Raw genomic sequence first — 23,552 nt, forward strand, 5'->3', positions numbered from 1 at the left:
AGAAAAAGTGATTCCAATTATTTTTTGCAGTAATAATTCTAAAATCTATCAGAATATACTATAGAAAAAAAATAATGATAGGATTAGTTGGGTGATAAATCAAAATCTGTGATAACAGATGCCTTACCTTCTTTATGACGGTTGAAGAGAATGCTCTGTGTTTTCAGAATTAAAATTATATTCTCTGGATCTGGTCCATCCACTATTTTTGTTGATTTGGTACATAAAAATTCATATGCTTTATTTACTTTTTCAAACATATCCTATGTACAACCAAAGGTAATTAAATTTTAACTTGGATGATCTCAAATCACAACAGGGTAAAGATGGCTTATAATTTACCAATACTTTCTTTATTATTTTATTGTTTACATTAAGGAGTTAATTCCAACTGGAATCTAAATGATATACTATTAAGGTGAAATTTATTTTTCCTCTAAAAAACTATCCAACGATCTCAATAAAACTTGCTAAAAATTCTTCAAATAAGAACTTAAAACATATTTCTCATATTGAACTCTTAGAATTTTAGTTAATTTAGAAAACTAAGCTACTGTTTATAGAGCATTATGCCAAGCACTGAGCTAAATGCCACTATTTTATTCTCAAAATAGCCACGTAAGGTGTGTAAATTATAGTCTTCATTTTTCAAATGAGGATATTACGACTCACTGATATTAAGTAATTTACTTAGAAACACAAAGTCAATTGGTGGCAGAGTTAATTATACCAGGCTTCTGACTCACAAGTCCATACCCTATCTATATTATGTCCCATTGATTTATATATTGATTGTTGTTTTAGTATCTGATAAGTATAGCAATTTAACAATTGATTTTAAGTTTTATTCCTGTCATGACTGTTCTTTTTCTCTCATATAAATCTGAATTGCTGCACAATTCCCCAAAAATAAAACACCCCCACGCAGCCTTTGGATAAAAAAATGTTTTACACATATAAAAGTGACACCTTATCAATATCAAATCTTCCTGTTCAGGAATACTGTGTTTTTAATGAAAACCAGTGACTTGAAATCAGTAGAAATTATCCCAAGCTTCTGGCAATAAATTATTAATCCCTAGTTATAGTGTTCTTAAGTGACTTCATCTTTTATGAATTCTCATTGGACACGGTGAGATCAAGGAATACTGGCAGGAGATGATTTAAAATCTGAACCAAATTTTCTGCTTCTTCAGTTAGAATTCTATGCAGTTGAATGTCATTAGAAAAAATTATAGAAGCTGGGGTTGTGGCCCAGTGGTACAGCAGTTGCCTAGCACGTGTGAGGCACTGGGTTCGATCCTCAGAAACACATAAAAATAAATAAAATAAAAGTACTGTGTCCAATTACAAATAAAAATAAATATTAAAAAAATTACATAAATCACTCAAGGCAATCTGGAAAGCAATATTATTACTGATAAATGAATTAAAGTCCACTATACTCCAACTTTTAATTATTCTTGTGATTGCCAATTAGAGTTTATTCTCAAAACAGAGATGGGTAAGGAGACAGAATAAATTTTCACATAGGCTATGAGTCAAAAGGAGACTCCTTTGGTTAACTGAGGGAGAACTATTCACACAGAAAACCTAGGTATTTGGGCTGAAGCTTATTAAACATGCCCTGAGCATTTGTTATGACAGATTCTTGCATGAAAGATAACTTATCTCCTCCTAAATAATACCAGAGCAAAAGGAAGTCAGTCCCTAAACCCAAAGACAATCCAAAGGCAGCACATACCCTCCCTTCTGGATTCTTATCAGGGTGGTACTTCTGTGCAAGTCTGAAGTAGGCTTTTCTAATCTTGCTTTCATCATGCCTGTTAAGCAGGAAAATTGTTTTTATAAAGTATGAGAAAAAAATGTTTATACAGTCATATAGTGATGTTTTGAGAATCTATTCAGGAATTTTATGTGATCATGTATTAGTCATCAAATTAAACTTACGTAAGACTTAAATAGAATTATTTCTTATATGTTATCTTTACAAGTGAAAGATATAACCTAAAAGTTCCCTGTGTAAGGTTATCATTCACTTTAAATTATAAGACCATATTTGGGGTTTGATGAACTAAAATACATTTTTATAAACCTACTAATTTGCCAAAGTGTCCCAAATGCCAATTCACTCTTCTTTAAGCTGCTATATTAACATTGCTGAGAATGAACAAAAACTTTAGTTTGTACTTAAGAAAATGTCTTTACACCATTTTTCCCTAATATTTCTAGTCTACTACAAATTACTAAAATAAATCTGCATTCTTTTCTAATCCATCATTTAGTGTTCTGGGCCTACTGCTATCAAATCTCTTCTTCATGCATAAAACAAATTGCAAGAGAAAGGGGAAAAACAAATATATGAGTGAGTAGTACCATATCTCAGATAACAGTGTGAGGTACTCTGCCTAGATTATTTGAATTAATAAAAAACCAGAAAGAACAGAAGGATGCAATTTCACATATTAATAAACTGTAAGATGTGAAAGTCACACATAAGTCTGTAGTTAATCCCAATTATGTATGTCAAAGAATAGAGAGAAAAATTAAAAAATGGTTGGTTTAAAATATAATTTCACCTTTGATATTAGAATTTTAAGATAAGGCAGACATTTATTATTGTAATAACTGAAAACAACTCACATCCCCTGTCCTTGAGGCAGATTAAGCACTTCATAAGCATCATCTATTGACATCATGGGTGGCTTCTTTTCTACTTCCTTCTTCCAGGCATCAAGCGTATCTTTTAGAAGCTTGACCTTAGAGACAGAGGATTAAAATTTATATTGACTAACGTAAAACTATTACCAAATATAACTTTTAAGTTATAACATACTTGATGTAAATCATCATTTTTAGGCTATCCAATCAATAGCTTTCTTAAATACAAATAACTAAAAACTATCTTCTTACCATTGTAACATTTAGGTAGCAATATATTTGTTTCAAGGCTATTTCCTCTTTTTTTAAGTGATTTTTAAATCTCTGCCAATTTGTGCTTTTACCCTTAATGTTTAAAGAAATATTCAGAAAATATGGAAAACTCTGAAATACGAAAGTAGTATACTGCAGTATGCTTCTCAAGATGATGTAACAATCACAGGTATGCTGGCATTCGAACAAATGTAAAGGATAGCACACTCAAAGGAGCTGCTATTGAGTGGGAAGAAATGCACTAATATTTACTGCACACTGTATGCCAAAGAGCTAGGTGCTTTACAGGCTACAGAAAATTTGATTCTTATATAAAAAGCCCTTACGTTTTGTATCATTTCATTTTGAATCCTGAACAAGTTCCAGAGTCTATTTATCTTTATTAAAGCACCATGAACAGGCAGTGACTTGAGGTACAAAAATGGCAATTGATCTGAAATCTTTTAATAATAATGGTAATAATAATGATATAATTTCTGCTATAGTAATAGAACAACATGTCATCCAGGCCTACTTTATTCTAGGCTCCCCAAAGATTTACAAGGGCTCAGGTTAATGGGGTTCCAAGGACACCATGGATGGGCAGATAACACCTACTGCTATACAAATAATCAGGTCACATTTACCGTCATTTATGTGTGTCAAGAATTATGCTTAATGAATTCTCAATCTTCACAACCATCATCAGAGACAACTGTTACAATTACTATTATTGCCATTTTATTTTTTACTTTTTTTTTTTTTTTTGTACTGAGGATGGAACATGGGGGTGCATTACCACTGACCTATATCCCCACTTCTTTTTGTTTTTTTAGACAGGGTCTTGCTAAGTTGCTAAGGCTGGCCTTGAACTTGGAATCCTCCTGTCTCAGCCTCCCGAGTCACTAGCACTATAGGCTTATGCTACTGTGCCCAGCTATTACTGCCATTTTGAAGATGAGACCTGAAGCTTAGAGAAATAAGGTAATGTTTTAAACAGAGCTATTAATGGCCAAGCTGAACTCTGACTCCAACACCCAGGAGCTTGATCAATCTGCTAGAAAGGTAAGCTTCCGCCAAACTATTATAGCATTATTGTGTTATACACATGGAGTTTGTTCTGTCTTTGTTATACTGGTTCAAAATCCTAAAGTTCTTAATACTCCCTCAAAATATTACCTTTTGGTTTGAGATTTGCCCAAATATGTTAAACACACTCAAAGTTATTCTGTTAATATTAAGTCAGTTATCCTGACTTAGTATTAAGTCAATTAATATTAATATTCTTTTTTATCACAGGTGAAACAACTACTCAGAAGGGTTAGGAGGTTGTTTGTGTGGTTTCAGAAGGCACACACTGAACTTACCGGGTCTTTAATTGGCCAATCTGGAAATCGGAGTGTATCACAAAGTTGTTTGAGGTAATAAATATTACAAAATAGTTCATTTTCTAGCTGTGGATAGTTGATAACTGGGATGGGACAATATTGATAAAGTGCTCTTGTATTACTCTGAAGACGAGGTGTGAAATCAGCAAGATGGGCAGCAATCTTCTCTATCATGAGGCGCCTACAATCATAGAAACCTCCATTCAATCATTCTGATAAAATTATCAAACTTTAAAGAGAAGCTTAAGATAGGTCAGCATAAAAGATACTTACATGGATCTTCTCTAGAATAACTCAATTACTGGCCTAATATTATAGCCTCAAAGTAAGTTAAGGTATTCTAATCTTATTGTGTAAAAATACTCAATAGAAATAAAATTATCTTATTTACCTATAAATATTTACCTATAAATATCAGCAATATGCTCAGTCCTGTTAAAAAAATCAGTCACTACAAGGTCAAATGGCATGGTGTCTGCATGCATTAGGGTTCAGAAAGGAAAGGCAAGCTTACCATCATTCCAAAGAAGCTCATTACATAGTATTTATGTTAATTAACTTCCTACAAGTTAATAGGATAAGTAGAAAATTGATTTGGTCAATGTACAGAGAGATTCATCTTTTAGATGGGGACTCAGCCAATCTCAGAAGAAAAATATTACACAAACAAAACTGTGCTACTTTATTCATATTCATATAATATGTATTTTTACCAGTGGAAAATATGAATGCTATACAGAATACATTAAAACTAGTGGCCACTATGAGACAAGTCGATAGGTCACTCTACCCCAGGAGTTCAATAATTACCAGTTCATGGAGTATGAAGCTAGCTTGAGAGGTGTGAGTAACTCAGATCACATGCTATCTAAGGAAAGAGCACTAAGGGCTTCTCCACAAACAAGCAGTCTTGACCCTGGACCTATGAACTGTCAAGTCCTTCCTGGACAGAGCCTAGTTAGTCACTGTCAACTAATTTTGTGCCTTTCCTTTTTCTGCATTTCCACAGGCTTCTCGAACTATGGCATTCCATTACTCAGCAATGCAAGCCCATCAATAAAGGTCAAATCGTGCTGAGTATCTTTGGTCTGATCCATTCTATGTGGGCATAGTTTATAATCAGTGGAGTACAATCCTATTTCCAAGCATCCAAGAGATATGTTTTGATTTTATTGCTAATTATTCCTACATATATATTATCAGTTTGCTGCCTAAAATCTTACAAGCTATATCAATTGATTGAAGAAGCATTAGTGGTAGGAGGCCATACTCTTACATAAAGCTCTATTAAGGTAACAGTAGTTTTGTCAAATCATGTCAGAACAAAAAGCTTAAGGCCTTGTCAAAACCTATCACTTGATTTGGCACCAACAATTAACTGTTGTTTTATGTTAGCAAACTAGTGAAATATTTCTTTTAACAGGAGTCAAACCAGATGACCAGCAGCAAAGATTCTGAGTACAAAATATAACTGATTATTTACCTCATTTCACTGCTCCAGATTGCTTCTGGTGTATCAAATTCTCCTAGAAAAGTCTCGGAAAATTTTTCAGGTTCATAATTTTCTAAGTAACAAACCATTGCTTCAGGTAGGATGTGCCCAAGTATACTTCTCTGAAAAATATCTTGTCCTTTTGTCTTTAAAACAAAACAAAATGTAGTCAGAAACACTAAAGTTCTCTTTCAATTTTCTGATAACGAATATGATTAATGAGCACTGTAGGAAAGAACACACTGCAACAAAATGCTTTTATGCTTTAGCAAAATGTGAAGTTGAACATGTGGGGCAAACTGACTTGGCATGAGCTCCAAGGTAAAATGGAGAAGCCCCCACCTTGCTGCAGTCTTAACCTTCTCAACATCAGCTGCCAATGCTGTTCAGGACAGCATGTGACCCCGTGGAACAGTAGTGAACAACACAAGGAAGGTCCCCTGAAGACTGACATCAGGTATTTTACATAACATTGTTGGCTACAGTTCCTGTGAATCTGCTGCTTCTGTTTTCAAAAACAAGTTCAGAAGATCTTAAAGATTTTAAAGAGGTCATCTCATGAAATGTGACTAGGAGTTTGATGGAGAATTTCTACTCAAACTAATTATAATTAACTGTGTTGACAAGTTCATATCTTCAGGCTGGCCAAATGGAGTCAGGCTAATGATCCTAATTGTCATAACTAAAAATTTATACTCTTATTTACCTGATAAAAAGAAAACTCTAAAACTATAAATTTTCTTTTTTATCTCCTTCTAGGCAAGTTTAAGATGTTTTACTTCTCCAGGATAGGACAGATGGGGGAATACACTTAAACATGGCTTTACAACTTAGTACAAAGATAAATTAGGCAACAAAAATCTTCATGTTTTTGTTAATAAAAGAAATTCACTATCTGTTAAACTTTTGTGTGAAAATCTGCTCATTCTGTTTTTTTATATATATTTGCTTTTTAATTGTAGTTGGACACAATATCTTTATTTTTCTTATTTTTATGTGTTTCTGGAGATCGAACCCAGGACCATGCACGGGCTAAGTGAGCACTCTACCTCTGAGCCACAACCCCAACCCCCGCCCCATTCTGTTCTCTATTATCTGATAATTTCTGCATTCAGAATTTTGCTATAAATACTATTCTGCTATAATTATTCAAAATACTTAGGTGAAATTGTATGTATAATTTCTCATACAATATTTGAAGATTACACATGTACTACTGCACAGAAATAAAGGAAAAAGAGAGAATACCCCAAATGCCTAATACCATGTTAAGGTAGTGTCATTACAGACAATTTTTATAAAACCTGTTTTATAATTTTCATTTTTTTTATTTACACAAAGCTATGGGAATTATACTGCCATGAGCATCACTTTATATTATTAGACAAATGGATTAATTTTTAGGGCTTCAATGGCTATTCTATAAATCCTACAGTTTGGTTAGTACCTACTGTCAAAGTGTTGTAACAGTCTTGATTAGTCTCCTAAACAAACATTTGAGAAAATGTGAAAAATTGAGAAACTTCAAAAAAGAAAGTGAGTGCTTCTTCTACCTTGGGATCTGAACAAAAAGAATCTTAGCCAACTATATGAGATTGAAGTATTTAGTGAAATATTTATAAAAATCATTAATCTAAATCTTAAAGAGAACAACTTATATTCATAGAGGTATCAGTATATAATTCCTAGCTGCAATTTCAATATAAGTCCAAAAGGCTTATGTTTTCAAAAAGCTTTAAAAAGTTTAGCTTAGTTTCTGTCTGCAAGGTACCACAAAGAATGTACAAGGATGAATAAAATAGGCCTTCCCTCAGGTACTTGTAGTACCCTAAGAAGCAGAATATTCAGGAAACTATGGAGCTTACTCGAGTATTAAGTATTCAGAGGTTAAATTGGCTTACCTCCTCTGATTTGAAAGCCTGTTTGGTATGTGTGTATTTCAAAAACCTGGAAAGAAAAATAAATCACTTGTCAGATATAGGAACTGATTTGGTTTTAGTGATCTTGGGTTTCTAAAGATTTGATCTTTTATAGGTTAAAAATAGTCAGAAAGACAATTCATAAATCCATATTCCCAAATTATTCAATTTCTGATTAAGAACTTAAATGTGCTAGAAAGACTTTTAAAGTGTGGTCATATTAAGGCTATGTAACAATATGAATATTACTGAGTATTTGTAAGAAAGCGAAATGTAAAACTGCATGTATAATATGAATGTAGTTAATTAAATATATATTAAAATACTAGATGACAAAATTCTTATATTAGATGTGATAAAGTGGTACAATTCTGACTAATTTTCCCCCATCCTACTTTCCAAATTTTAGTGTAGCTATGTAGTTTTATGATAAAAAATTGAAACAATGATAAGTAATGATAACGTTCAATACATAAATCTGCCTATGGTTAATTCAGATAATGTTTAACATAAGTTATCTTTAAAGTTCTTACCGAGCAACAGGAAGCACATTGGAACCAGTGTACATCATGATAAAGAAAAACACTCCACTCAGATAAAGACGAGGTAACTGTGGGTTATCTTGCATGATATGGTACAACAAAATAGCAACCTTCTCAACAAGGATAGGGTCAAAAGTCAGCAGTAACTGAAGACAGGAATAAAATGTTCTGGTTAATAAGTTATAAAAAAATTGCAATATCATTATTCATTTTATACACACACACACACACACATCCTAACTTGAGGTTTATTGTTTCTTATGTAAGTTATAAAAATTCATACAATTCAGTAAGCTTATCTACCAGACTCAAGTCAGATTTGAAAAATGATTTATTCTAGCCAGGTACTATGGTGCACAACTGTAATCTCAATGGCTCGGGAGGCTGAGACCCTAAGCAACTTAGCAAGACCCTATCTCTAAGTAAAATATAAAAAAGGGCTGGGGATGTGGCTCAGTGATTAAGCACCTTTGGGTTCAATCCCTGGTTAAAATAAATAATGCGCGCGCGCGCACACACACACGCATGCATATATATATATATTATATATATTATACATATATATTATATATATATACACACACACATACTAAAACATTTAGTGGAGATAGCAAAATATTAATTGAAAGTTGATCAAATCATATTCAGAAAAATCCCTAATATGCCTATAGCTAGTTTTGTCATAATTTTACAAGTAAAATCGCTTCCTATTTGAGAATGTTCCTAAATAGATTTTTTTTTCTGTTAATGATAAAAGAAAAAGGAAAAAACAAACCAATAAAATTAACTACATGTTTAGTTTTGGTTCAATTGAGTTAATGTGAAGAATCCTCTGAATGCTACTTAAGAACTCAAGAAACAGAGTACTGAACACCTATTGATGAAATGGCACTACAAACTAGATTTAGGAGTGGTGCTAAAGGCAAGAGGCTAAAACAAGTACCAGAAGCAGCACACAGTACTACTTCTACAAGTACTGAAAGATGTGACCTCTAGAAATCTGAACTAGAAATACTGAAGGAAATATGATATCACTATCATGAATCTGGGCTAACTCTAAAACCATACAGAATAAACAGCTGATAAAAAATTGTAAAAATTTTATCTCTGAAACTTAATAAAAGTGGTACTTCTATTTTCTTTAAATAGTTGCTTCCAAATAATCTCCAATTTGGGGTCAAATTCTACCAGAGGGGAAAAAAAAAAGAAAAGAGAAACAATGAAGAAGTACTAGATCCAAATTACAGGTGCAAAGTTCTTCATTCTCGGATGTGAGAAGAGCTGTTTTTTAAGTAAACAATATAAATTTTTGGTGTGTTTGGTGTCTTATCTATTTAGCAAAGTATTTAAGTATTTCATACTATGACATACTTTACAAAGAAAAATATTAAGGAAGTATCACATAGAATTTTCTCTAGTAGAGTTCAATATTTGATGTTATGGAAATTATCAAACAAAGCTCAGAGTATTTCATGTTGTCACTATACCAGAAAACTCACTGCATCTTAAAACACTCTAAAAATTTGAAAGCTGTACCATATAGTCAAACTGGTGACAATTCTTGAAGTCAAATGAAGTACAGAAATCCCTTTCCAAATGTAAATACTGTTTGTGAAAACTACTACAGCTACCTGTGTTTTAGCAAGACTACAGTATGTGAGAATATAGAAAATTAAGGGGGAAAAAAACTCCAAAGAAACAATTTTTAAACTCAGTATTAAAAATATAGAAGGCATATGCTATTAAAAGCTAGAAATGTAAGTAATTCTTCTATCATTTTGTTCATAAGGTGCTAAAAGTTTCTGGTTAATGAAAACATACACTTCTCCATCTAACCCCAAGCTTCATGTTATAGTGCTATATTTCTTAAAAGCTTTTCAGTCATTCCCTCCTGGCCTTAAATTTAATGCTATTTGCATTTACTTTATTCTTTTCAGTCTCAAGACTCTTGGAAACATGTTTGGGAGATGCTAATTTTCTGAGTATGACATTTTATCTACATGTTGAGAAGGACCTATACAGAAAACAAGTCCCTCCAACATACAGTCATATAGTCCTGTGGGCGAGATGGTAGTGGTTTAAAGAAATAATTACAGTGCTCTTTCATATAAAGGTCTTAACAGAAATGTCCACATAGAAAAGCATACAAATTTTTAAATGTTGGTATGCTTAAATAACAACAGTTAGAAGAAAAAAAAAACTGTATTCTTGTACATGACTTTTTCAGTATCAGTGATTAACACAGGCACTTAATAGTAATACATGAATGTAAGAATATATACATTGAGTCATTATCTCTTCCACACTAATATACAAATGGTCACACTAATAAATAAATGGTACAAATTACTAACAATGCTCTTAAGTCAAACCATGAGTAGTTAAGGTCTAAAAAATTAGATTTGACAAAAAAAATTAATAGATAGGAGGGAAATGACTACCTATGAAATCTCTGGGACCTGATTTGTCTAATACTAATTTGAGTTTAGGTAACTTAATTTGAAAAGATTAGAAGAATGCAGAAGAAGAAAAAGAAAAATGTCTTTAGTAAATCCTATATAATTCCAACTCAATTCTTTGAATCATCAGTTGCTACACACAAAAACATGTAACTGAGAACAATCAAAATCTGAGGCATGTGCTAGCTTATCTGTTAAGGTATAAGCCTCCATGTCTTTCTGTGGCAGGAGCCAGCAGTTAATATCAAACTGCACTACAAACTATAAAGCACCTTTTAGTTATCAGAATGAAACAGACTATAATAAAGATGAGGATGCATAATAAAATTAAATAAGAGAAAATAATTCTTAAAATACTGTTCCTAGTTCAATAACACAAAAGGAACTCACCTGAATAATATGGGGAAGGCAAGTGCTATCTGATAGTAGTCTTTTCACTCTGGGTAAAGGCCGAATAATGGCATTATCTTGATCTCTAGAAAATATTTTCTATGGTTAACATTTAATATATTTATTAAAATTTGTATGTTCAGAGCATTCTACTGGACATGAAGCAAGTTACCTTACTTTTTTGTTAATGAAGACTAAGCTCTCATACAGCTGGGAACATGATTAGATATTTTGGTTTAAATCTATTTGGCTGCTTAATATGACTTCATATCTTTCCATAAGATTTCCTTGAAAAACAGTACCCTAGAAGAGCCAAAGACTCTTATTTATTATTTAATTGATTAAACTTTGTGTTGTCCAACACATTGTCAGTGGATAGACCCCCCCAAAGGGCATATCAAACTTTTGTCACATAAATCTAAATTTTAATTTAACTATAGTCAGTATTTTTCAAATACAGACTTAATTTTAATGCCATATTACTTCTACATACTGGTTGTATGGTTTTGAGTCTAGTCTAATTTTAAAGAGAACTAGAACCATGAATACCTTGAGCGTCATAAAATGTGACATTTTTTCAGTAATTTCCATCACAAGGTAGTGCAGTAATAAAAGGATGTATATGCAAGTATTTTATACAGATTGAAAAGTTCTGTGCAAGAGTTATGACTGCCATAGGAAAATACATCCTTACCTTCACTAGTCAAGTAGAACGAGGTGTGGGCCTAGAAACACTGCTACACCAGGAATGCTGACATGACAGATAAGGAACTTACCACTGAGTATGGACTACAGTATATCTATTTCAAAATATTCATACCTAATTCACATAAAAATTATTACCAGCATAGCTGGTAGGTCTCAGTTTTTATTTGAAATTTCCCACAGAAGGTTGCTTTTCAGTTACTTTACCAATAATTTCCAAAGTATTTATTCTTTTATATCTGTTTCAAAAAGTTCTAAAGGCCAAAGCAGCACTCCCCAAGGCCACAAACAGGACACCTATGTTTTAAATAGCCAGGGTAATCCCATGATGTTACTGAAGTATCCATACCAATGAGAAAAACAAGATATCTCTGGGTGCCCTGTACATCATGAAAATATTAATTATATTTTACCTGCTTGGGAAATATCCACACATTGTGATCAACATGTTCAATATGAGGGTAGCAAGATCAGTTTCATTCAGAACAGCCTGCCCACTGGCTAACAGACACCACTTAAGCTGGGGTATTGCCTGAAGTGGTCGCCATCCATCCATGCCTTGAGCCCAGCATCTGGTTTTTGCATTTAACATTCCTTTGGTCCACAATTCTTGCATCTTAATTGATTAAAGGCATCATTATTACAGACAGACAAAATAAAATGAAAAATTTGCCAATATTAATCATAGTAAATACATATGAAAGTGGAAGACACTATAAAATAGCAATACACTATCATTGAAATATACTGTGAAATAAACATCCAAGTTCAGTATTTAAAAAAAAAAAAAGATTTTGTTGATAAGTTTTTAGGAATCCAAGTTTGGCTAATAATAGGGAAAAAAAAAATTTAGTTGGTCAATTGCAGGATACTAGAAAGAGTAAAAATGACCAATTTTGTAAGAGAAAAAGGCATGGCCTCCAGAAAACCATCTTTGGCCAATTTCCCACTGAGCCAGAAAGGCTGAGGATGGGAGATCAAGATCAAATATTGCAGATGCAAAGTGAAACTACCATTAGTTCTTGAACCGAATAGGCAATGTTCAATATTCAATGTTAAGAATACATATTAAAACTTACTTGTTCATACCACTGATAATAGTTGACATATTTATTTAGAAATTGGTGCTAGGGATGCAGAATGCTTGCTTATCATGTGGCAAGATTCAAAACACAGTATCAAGAAGAAAAAAAAAAAGGAAAGAAATACAACAATAGACAATAGAGAGCAATTGTTACATAGAAATTCATTAAAAACCTGAGTGTTACCTCCCTAACAATAGTTTTTAAACAAGACTTGAAGACACAATTGTGTATGCATGTGAGCTTCTCCAAAAGTGCAAGCCATCTACTCCTTCCCATATAAATGGGATACAGGGCCCTTAGAGCTGACAACAATATTATACATCTCTGTGTGCTAAGCAAGAGGGCAAAAGAAAGGCGGAGACCTTCACAAAAAGCTTCTCTAAAACATGTACCTCATGAAATCCATAGGGGCCACTCCTTTCTTTATCTGCATTGCCAAAATACCATTCCTTTTCACTCTCTCTCTTCATGTCTGGAGCAGCTTCAATTACATTGCTCTAAATTTTAAAAAGATTTCAGTTATTTTGCAACACAGAAATCTAAGGGGGCAACACATCATAAAACAAAATTTGGGGGTTTATTTCCCATTTGGAACTCAATTCAAAAGTTTAAGTAACATTATTTTAATATTTAAGAATTAAGTACCTAACCAAATAACCAAAAAAAGCTACTTCCTAATATGCATCTGAAATAAATGTTTTCCTAAATCCATTTAACAATCTACGTAAAGATTACATGTGTAGATATGTAAAATATCTACACTTCCTATGTTTATTAATAAGTTTTCAGGATACTAAAGTTTTAGTAGCATTCTGCAAGTGGTTAAATAAATAAATACCATTAAAACACAATGCTCAAAATATTACAGGTTATTTTGAGGAAAAAACTCACTCTGACAAGAGTTTCAATAAGCATCTGAGATCAAAGAGTTGAAATGCTAACAAAGGTTTAGTGGTTTTAAATATTTAGTTTCAATCCATTACCTGCACTACTGTTAAAATGAATTAAGTCTGAACTAAACCTGCCTTCATACATAATTTAGGTTTGTCTTAAACATTTCTCAATACATACTGAATAGCAATCTAACTTGATGCATAAACATACTGCAATCCACTGAGCTGTTTCTGTACCCAACTTCCATTTTCTGTATGTTACTTCCTTTTCCCTGGCTATAAGTATAACCTGCCCATCTGGTGGTACAGAGCATCTTGAACCATTTTTGGTTTAGACTAGAGCTCAATTCTAGAATCACATGTAAAGCCAATTAAAATCTGCAAAACTAGATTGACATTTTCTCTTTTAACACTGCAGATAATTCTTATAATTTTCTCTTTCAGTGTTTGATGAGGATAGAATGTTATTTTTATGGGATTATTTTTATTGAATTATAATTATATATAATTATGGAATTCATATGCCATATTCATACAAGCACAAATTGATCAATCTCATTCTCTAGTATCTCCCTTTCTCTCAACTCCCTCCCGATTCCCTTGCTCTGCTCCAATGCCCCACCTATTATTATTTAAATGATGCATTATAACTGCATATAAAAGTGAAATTCATGAAGGTATATTCATACATGAACATATCATAATTTAGTAGATTTTGTTCTCTAGGACTTCCACACATCCTCCTTCCTTCTCTCCCTTTTCTATCTCCGTATATAATCTATTAGTTTCCCTTCTATTGTTGTGAGACCCTTTTTTTACTCCTTTTCTTTTTCTTCTAGCTTCCACATATGAGAGAAAACACTGATGTTCTCTAGTTCCATCCATTTAACAGCAGATACCATGACTTCATTCTTTCTAATGGCTGACAAAAACTACATTGTGTGTATATACCACATTTTATCCATTCATCTGTTGATGGGTACCTGGGCTGGTTTCATAACTTGGCTATTATAAATTGTGCTGCTATAAATATTGATATGCCTATATTATTACAGTATGCTGATTTTAGTTCCTTAGGATAAATACAAAGGAATGGGATAGCTGGGTCATACAGTGGTTCCATTCCTATTTTTTTGAAAAATCTTCATACTGTTTTCCAAAGTGGCTGTACTAATTTGTAGTCTCATCAACAATACATGAGTTAACTTTCCCCCTACTTTCCTGCCAGAAATTTCATGTAGTTAGTGGATTTTAGTACAACATGGTTTTAAAATACCCTCTTAACTATCAGTTTCCAGTTAGATTCACATAGAGAAGTACAGCAACATGGTTAAGAGGACAGACTTCTGGGATCTGTCATTCCTAACCTTTGGCAATGTACTCAAGTCTCTCTGGCCCTCAGTTTCCTCACTGTAAAATGGGAAAATGATGGTAACAACATAATAAAGCTATTGGAGATTTAAAGTGTAAATGTATTACATGTACTAGAATAGGTCCTGAATAGAATAGCATATATAAGCATTATGATTTTTGCCTATTCACACCTGGTAACAGAAAAAGCTCATATTCTAAATATTCATCAGAAGTTTTCGTCACAAAACAAAATCCAAATCCAAAAATCCCAATCTAACATCTCCTTACACCAAGAAATTAAAACTAAAAAACAATAACAACAAAAACAAAACAAAACACAAATCAAAACTTGAAGAAAGGAAGGAAGGAAGAAGGAAGAAAAGAAAAGAAATACACTAAGTATAGATGCCTTTTTTTTTTTTGGTATTAGGGATTGAACTCAGAGGCGCTCAGCCACTAAGCCACATTCCAAGCCCTGTTTTATATTTTATTTAGAGACAGGGTCTCACAGAGTTGCTTAGCACCTCAATTTTGCTGAGGCTGGCTCTAAACTTGTAACTCTCCTGCCTCAGCTTCCACTGGGATTATAGACGTGCACGACTGCATCCCTTTTATAAACTAGATATCAAAAAAGCCATTTAGTAGATCAGAAGTTTTATTCTCTTGGTTGGATTACAATAAGGCCTCAAGGTTCCTTAAGGCAAAGCATGCAGAGAAAGCATTTGACAAAAAACAGCATCCATTCATTTAAAAAAATATATTTTTAGTTGTTGATGTACATTTATTTATTTGTTTATTTATATGTGATGCTGAGGATTGAACCAAGTGCCTCACACATGCTAGGCAAATGCTCTGCCACTGAGCCACAACCCCATTCATATTTAAAATACAAGAAAAACTAGGGACAGAAGGAATATACTTCAACATTGTAAAAGCTATATATGACAAACCCAAGGCCAAAATCATTCTAAATGCAGAAACACTGAAATCATTCAATCTAATTCAGGACATTCAACATAGTCCTTGAAACTCTAGTTAGAGCTATTAGGTAAAAGAAAGAAATTACAGGGATACTAATAGGAAAAAAAGAGCTCAAACTATCTCTCTTTGTCGACGACATGATCCTATATTTAGAAGACTGCAAATACTCCACCAAAAAATTTCTGGAACTCATAAATGAATACAGCAAAGTAGCAGGCTACAAAATCAATCCCATAAATCAACTACATTCCTATACATCCATAATGAATCAGCTGAAAGAGAAATTAGAGAAACTATCCCATTCACAATAGATTTAGAAAAATAAAAAATACTTGGGAATCAATATAAGAAAAGAGATGAAAGATCTCTACAATGAAAACTACAGAACATTAAAGAAAGAAATTGAAGACCTTAGAAAATGGAAAGATCTCCCATGTTCTTGGATAGGCAGAATTAATATTGTCAATATGGACAAATTACCAAAAGCCCTATAGAGAGTGAATCCAATTCCTATTAAAATTCCAATGTGATTCTTCAACAAAATAGAAAACGCAGTCATGAAATCCATTTGGAAAAATAAGAGGCCAAAGCAATCTTTAAGCAAGAAAAGTGAAACAGGAGGCATCACAATACCAGACCTTAAAATATTTTATGGAGCTATAGTAACAACAACAGCATGGTACTGGCACCAAAACAGACATGTAGACCAAAGGAATCAAATAGAAGACACAGAGGCAAACACACATAAATACAGTTATCTCGTACCAAATGAAGACATCAAAAACATACTTTGGAGAAAAAAGAGCCTCTTCAATGAATGGTGCTGGAAATTCACATGTAACAGAATGAAATTGATCCTATCTTGCACCCTGCAAAAAACTCAGCTCAAAGCAGATCAAAGATCTAGGTATTAGACTAGAAATGCTGCACCTACTAGTAGAAAACTGTAGGCTCAACACTCTATCATGTCAGCTTAGGAATCGACTTCTCAACAAGACTCCTAAAGCACAAGAATTAAAATAAAAATCAATAATAAATGGGACAGCATCAAACTAAAAAGGTTCTTCACAGAAAAGGAAACCACCAAGAATGTTAAGAGAGGACCTACAGAACTGGAGAACATCTTTGCTATCTGCACCTCAGAAAAGGTGCTAATTTCTAGGATACACAAAGAACTGAAAAAGCGTTAACACCAAAAAAAAAACAACCAACAATAAATGGGGCAAAGGAACTAAACACAGAAGAAAAAATACAAACAGCCAACAAATAAATGAAAAAATATTCAACATCTTTAATAATTAAAGAAATGCAAATTAAAACTACACTGAGATCTCACCTCACTCAAACCAGCAATCAAGAACACAAGTAACAATAAATGTTGACAAGGATGTAAAAGAAGGGTACACTCATACACTGTTGGTATGCAATTAGTGCAACCACTCTGAAAAGCAGTATGGAGAGTCCTCAAAAAACTAGGAGTGGGACCATCATTTGATGCAGTTATTCCACTCCTCTCTACGTATTCGAAGGATTTAAAATCAGCATAATGCAGTGACTCAGTCACATCAATATTTATAGAAGCACAATTCATAATACCTAAGTTACCAACCTAGATGCCCATCAACAGATGAATGGAAAAGAAACTTTGGTATATATAGACAAAGGAATATTACTCAGCCATAAAGAATGGCTTTTATGACATTTGCTGGTAAATTGATCCAGAGACTATCACGCTAAGTGAAATAAGTCAATCCCAAAACACCAAAGGTTGAATGTTTTCTCTGATATGTGGATGCTAACACAAATAAGCAGGGAGAGGGGAAGAACAGAAAAAGGGGCATGAAGGGAAGGGAGCGGGGATAGGAATAGGAAAGACAGTGGAATGAATAGGACATAAACTTCCTATGTATATATATTAATACACTACAGTGAATCTCAGCACTTTGTACATCTATAAGACTGGGATCCTAATTAGAATAAGACATATTCCATGCTTGTATAAATATATCAGATTCTACTGGCATGTATAACTACAAAGAACACATAAAAAAAGAGATTTGCTTTAAAAAAAAAAAAAAAAGCATATTTTCACTGTTTGTTGATGTTAAAATTTCTAGTCACATATTTGATGAATTCAGTTTAAAGCCTAAAGGTCACACTTTCTCAAAATAAGCCATATTAGAGATCAGTTACTTTAAAAGACAAAAGATATTGGAAAAATAAAACTGGATCATTTTTGTCCATTTCTGATTGTTGTTATAGTGATTTCACTTTTTTGATGTGAATGAATCTACTAGATATTAATACTATCAGAATTATTGGAGAAATACTTTGTTAACCATTATGTATTCACATGTATTTAGACTTCCATGATTCTTTTGTCCCTAAAATTATATTCAAAGAATGCTTAGCTTTAAAAACCTAAACAAGCATACATACTTGGAGTGGTACTGTAGCTCGGCTCACATGGAGATGTGCTAGAGTAAGTAAGTCCACAAGGATTCTAATTCCATTTGAATCCATGAGATCCTTAACATTTTTCTGGAAAACATTTTTATATAATTTACAACCTTTCTGTTAAGTAGGTGCTATCTAAGATTCTCAAAGAAGAGGATATTTGGAGTTTCTTTGAAAACAATTGACATGCAACAGGTATTACTTAGTAGTTTTAGGACTGTCTTCAGAGGACAGGATTTCAATAGATTTAAAGGGCAATACTATATATTATAAAGAGATCACAGCAAAAAATTCTACCAAAATATGTTCTGAGCAAAAAAAAATATATCCCTCACAAAAATAATATGAACAAATCACTATCCTGTCAAGGTCTTTTTGTTAATAAACAGATTATTCTATAATCAGAAATAAATCTGCTCTATTAAAAATCTTTTACAATTTTAGTTTTTTGAAAAATAAAAACTGATAATTTCTTAGAAGGAAGAAACTATAAATTGAAATTCTTAATTATATTTTCTTTTAAAACATTTGTATTACTAAAAGTGGTATATGTTAACATAAATATCACAATAAAAGTGAGAATAAAACATGCAAGATGGTATTAATATCAAATTTTAAGACACAAAAATGTGCATAAACTTATTTCATCACCATGTAATTGGGAATTAATGTTGTATATTGCAATTATAATTTTTTTTTTTTTTTAAATTTTGAGATAGGATGTTACTAAGTTGCTTAGGGCCTCACTAAGATGCTGAGGCTGGCCTTGAACTCACAATCCTACTGCCTCAGAGTCCTGATCTGCTGGGATTACAGGAATGTGCCACCACACCTAGCTACAATTATCAATTTTTTTCATGTGAGAAACCAGCATGAATCTACTAAAATATCTTTAAAAAAAAAAAAGGACTAAAATGATTCTCCAGTTTATATCTTCAAATTAATCTTCATCATCAAAATATATATTGATAAATTCAATGTCCCATTTTATGTCAGGTATTTATTTACTTGAAATCTAATCTTAAGTAAAATTGGTTAATGATGTTTCCTTCCTTACTCTCCACTCAAAATTTTATTATCATTATTTTATTTCGCACCTGTAATATTAGGGTAAATTTTCAGGGAATTGGTAAAAACTTCTCCCTCCAGAAGTTTAGTTTTCTTAACTCAAAAGAAAATAAGAACAGAACCATCTCTGGATAATTAACTCAACTGTGAGAGTTTATCTTTACATAACCATATGACTTGGAAAGGACAGTATATTTATGCAAAAATACTGTACCTTGTTAAGGATCAACTTGTTTAGAAAGAGGATCAATCTATCTCGTTCAAGTTTATCTGTGCACTATTGAAATAAATGAAAATTCAGTCAGGAGTAAATAGAAACACAAATTAAAACGTTATTACTACTTTACAAAACCAATTGACAATTCATAAGATATATCTTTTAAAAAAGGAAAAAAATCATAGAAGCCTGTCTGATCTTATAGCCTTTATAATTCTATATAATAACTTATCTAATTTTCCTAGAAAAGAAGTTAACTATATACTTGAATTAAAATTTCTAAAGAATTGGTAAATAATGTTACATATAAATGTCATCATGATGAATATAAACAAGGAGGAAAAATGTACTGGCTTACATACAAATGGTATGCCAGAAGTCACTGGAATGAAGAGTGGATTGGAATTCAAGAGTGAAATTCAGTGTAACAGAAAACAGTAAGGATTTCTGTCCTAATTATGCCCTTCTTGTTGAGTGACCTTATTCAGATTCAGTTTTCTAACATACAGAGCATGATTCACAGTTACACAACTATAATAAGCATAGATGATTATTTTTAAAAATTGGTAAAATAATCCTCTCTAAAGCAGTTCACTGAAATTTAAACTGTTAAATTAAGAGGAATACAAACACAAATGAAGGTATGTACAACACGTAACATGAATGAATGGATTAATCTGTTCTACCATGTTCGAATGTTGAATGACAAATTGTATAAAATTATAAAACGAAAAAGGGGCTAATTCAAGCTCCCTTTTCTAATTATTACTGCAAGGTTCTAAAATTTTCATTTTCATACTTTTAAATTAAAAGATTGGCAAATAGATTGCTAAAGTTCTTCAAAAGCACAACTTATAAAATAAAATAAAAATGAAAATAACCTGGCATGGACAAGTATTAATCTGGTCAAATTACTATTCAACCAAATTAGATTTAAACAAGTTAACGTATAACTCATGCAGAAAGTCCCAGTGATTCAGTCTCCTTAAATGTTATCCTTACCCTCTCTAACATTCCAATGATGTATCTTGTGTCTGTAAAAGGTCCTATTTCTTCATGACATCTGCCATAAACAATAGCAAGGGCTTGTAAACATAAACACTTCATGTTTACTTTTGGAGTTAGAAGAAAGCGATGATAGAGCTCATTGAAAAATTCATACCTAGGTAAGAATAAATGGTCAATAATAGAAATAATCATGAAACCAACAGTGAAAACAAATATAAAAGGATGTGAAGTATAGCTCACGATCTCTTAATTGATCCACTTTCTTCATTCTCATCTTCCTCCAATAGTAATCTCAGATAATAGTCTCCTATTTTGATTTCCTCTGCCAGGCACTCATATTTAACCTTTATTTAATAAAAACAAATTATATCACTTTAATTTACAATAGATATTTGACAATTTCCACACAACTGTTTCTTATACTCTTTCTGTTCAGAGCTTATCTGAACTCAAACACCTGGCAATTCAATATTAACAACATGACTTACTATTTCAGTTAAATGTTGAGTTGGAATTACACACCACATCAACTTTATATGTTGAAAATGTAATTTTAATAGATAATTCTTCATCTTATATAGAAGCACAATAAAATATGTCACATTCTGAAGAAACTCCAGAAGCTATGAGAGTAAGATGAGGAAAATTTAGATGGGCTACTCCACCCATTACCTTAAACTGCAAGAGACGAAAGATTCTGACCTGAAGGTTAACATTTACATATTTTTCGCTGTCTATAAATTTTTAAGTCATAAAAATAAGAAATCAGGAATTAGATATGGAGAGATGTGGAAAAGAACATTTTTGTGAGGTGAAAAATTGTATCAATGAAGATAAATTTACTAATAACAAATGAAAGAATAAAAGGAGCTCCCACAGCAAATACTAGGGAGTGAAAGCAATACAGAAACTGAAGATGTGATGCTTCCTGAAGGAAGAAACCTTTTTTATGACACTTATGCAAGCTGGTTGCTCTTATGGCTATAAGGAAGACTTAAATGCCTCAGCAAACTCAAATGAATCAGATTGGTGTTTTCTAATAACACACACCAAAAGCCATGTGGAAGGTTTAAAGACAGGAACCAAGAAAAAGATCAAAATTCACCTCTGAGGCAAAAATGTGGCACAACATATGAAAGTACTAAACGTCAGTCACGAATGCTTTCTTTGCTGTGAAAGTAATTTTTTCAAACATTGTGGTAATCTTAAGAATGTAAAACTTCCTGATAAAAACTGTCACAGCACTAAGGGTATTAGTGAAATCTGCTTCATTCCTTTCTGAGTTTACCATAACCAAGAAAAGAGGAGATGGTCCAGCAGGAAAGTTTGCCTAGCATGCACGGGTTACTTCAGGAATTCCCTCTTCCCCTAGTTTTACCTCTTGCTGATGTGCCAAGATTTAAAACAACATACCAAATACATTTTATATATTTCTACAGTAACCTTCTCTGTGTGACAAATAACCCAGGCAACTATTTGGAGGTGATATGCAATGGAGAAGTCCAAGACCAGGAGTTGGGGCAGCGCCACAACCCTTGGGCTCATGCTGCTTGTTTCAAGGAAAGATTTACTGGCTACTGCAAAAAACAATTCTCCCTGACCAGACTACTAAAATTCTTTTTCCAAAGCCTATTCATTTTATTATTAGTATTTTATTTATTATTTTTTATTAATTATTATTTGTTATTTATTATTATTTTAGTTATTTACTTATCAGTTTAACTGATGTCTAAAAATATAAACTGCATAAAATATGTGTAGAAATGTTTTATCTCCATTTCACTTTCCTTCTATAAATTCAGAGCATTCAAACTACTTAGAAGCATATACTATGTGCCATGCACTGTTCTACATAGCAGAGAACAAAACAAAATTTTCTGAAAAAGTGAAACACACATGATAGTTGGGTGACAATAGGTATGACGGACTGAAATAAAGCAACAGGATATGGAGAGAGAATGAATATGTACATATTCTGTATAAAGGGCTACATTTTTAAAGAGTAACCAGGGAAGGTATATCAGATGGTCACTGCCAAAGAAAAAATCTGAAGGAGATAAGAAAACAAATTATAAGGTTATCTAAAAAAAGAATTGTTCTATGCAGAAGGAATATCAAGTAGAAAGACCTTGAGGCAACAACAATGATGTTTTCAGGGGAATCAGTGTAGCTTAATCAATGAGCAAGGGAGAGTAGTATGAGATCCAAGTCAGTTAGGGGCTCACAGATCTTACCTTCTCAGTCATTCCAAGAACTAAAAGACTTTTACTGAGACAGGAAACCATAAGAGCACCAAGCCGAGAAATGATATAATCTGCTTATATTGTAACAACACAATGTTGCTATATAGCTGCTGTTGCTATGTTGATAACAGATTACTGGGAGGCAAGGAAAGAAGCAGTGATATTGATACAATCCAACAGCAAGAATAGTTGATTCAGTTCTAAATAAATATTGATGCTTAATGAAAAGGATTTGCTGACAGACTGAATTCAGGATAGAAAAGAAAAGATGATTTCAAGGCTTCTGACTAGAAAGTAAGGAATATTAATTATCTAAGATCAAAGATTACAAGAAAACGAGGCTTAAGGTAAAAACAAAAGCACAATTTTGGGGAAAAGTTCTAGATGATTATTGTACATCCAATTAAGGGATGAAAGTGTGTAGTCTTGGAAAGAAAGT

The 23,552-nt window shown here is 32.6% G+C and overlaps 1 protein-coding gene across 1 annotated transcript in view; it reads right to left on the minus strand.

The window, feature by feature from the left end:
- Positions 1-23,552, minus strand: part of Dnajc13 (DnaJ heat shock protein family (Hsp40) member C13) — a 117,873-nt gene that overhangs the window by 38,646 nt on the left and 55,675 nt on the right. The window contains exons 23-36 of the mRNA XM_027933725.3: positions 21,111-21,214; positions 20,865-21,024; positions 19,860-19,922; positions 18,560-18,661; positions 13,286-13,390; positions 12,222-12,424; positions 11,104-11,188; positions 8,246-8,400; positions 7,695-7,740; positions 5,785-5,939; positions 4,281-4,482; positions 2,644-2,759; positions 1,745-1,823; positions 128-263 (exon numbers count right to left, since the gene is read on the minus strand). Coding sequence (XP_027789526.2) covers positions 128-263; positions 1,745-1,823; positions 2,644-2,759; positions 4,281-4,482; positions 5,785-5,939; positions 7,695-7,740; positions 8,246-8,400; positions 11,104-11,188; positions 12,222-12,424; positions 13,286-13,390; positions 18,560-18,661; positions 19,860-19,922; positions 20,865-21,024; positions 21,111-21,214 — 1,711 coding nt within the window. The remainder of the gene's footprint in view (positions 1-127; positions 264-1,744; positions 1,824-2,643; positions 2,760-4,280; positions 4,483-5,784; positions 5,940-7,694; positions 7,741-8,245; positions 8,401-11,103; positions 11,189-12,221; positions 12,425-13,285; positions 13,391-18,559; positions 18,662-19,859; positions 19,923-20,864; positions 21,025-21,110; positions 21,215-23,552) is intronic.

The sequence above is a fragment of the Marmota flaviventris genome, chromosome 8, assembly GCF_047511675.1.
Source record: "Marmota flaviventris isolate mMarFla1 chromosome 8, mMarFla1.hap1, whole genome shotgun sequence".
In the NCBI taxonomy this organism is placed as follows: Eukaryota; Metazoa; Chordata; class Mammalia; order Rodentia; family Sciuridae; genus Marmota; species Marmota flaviventris.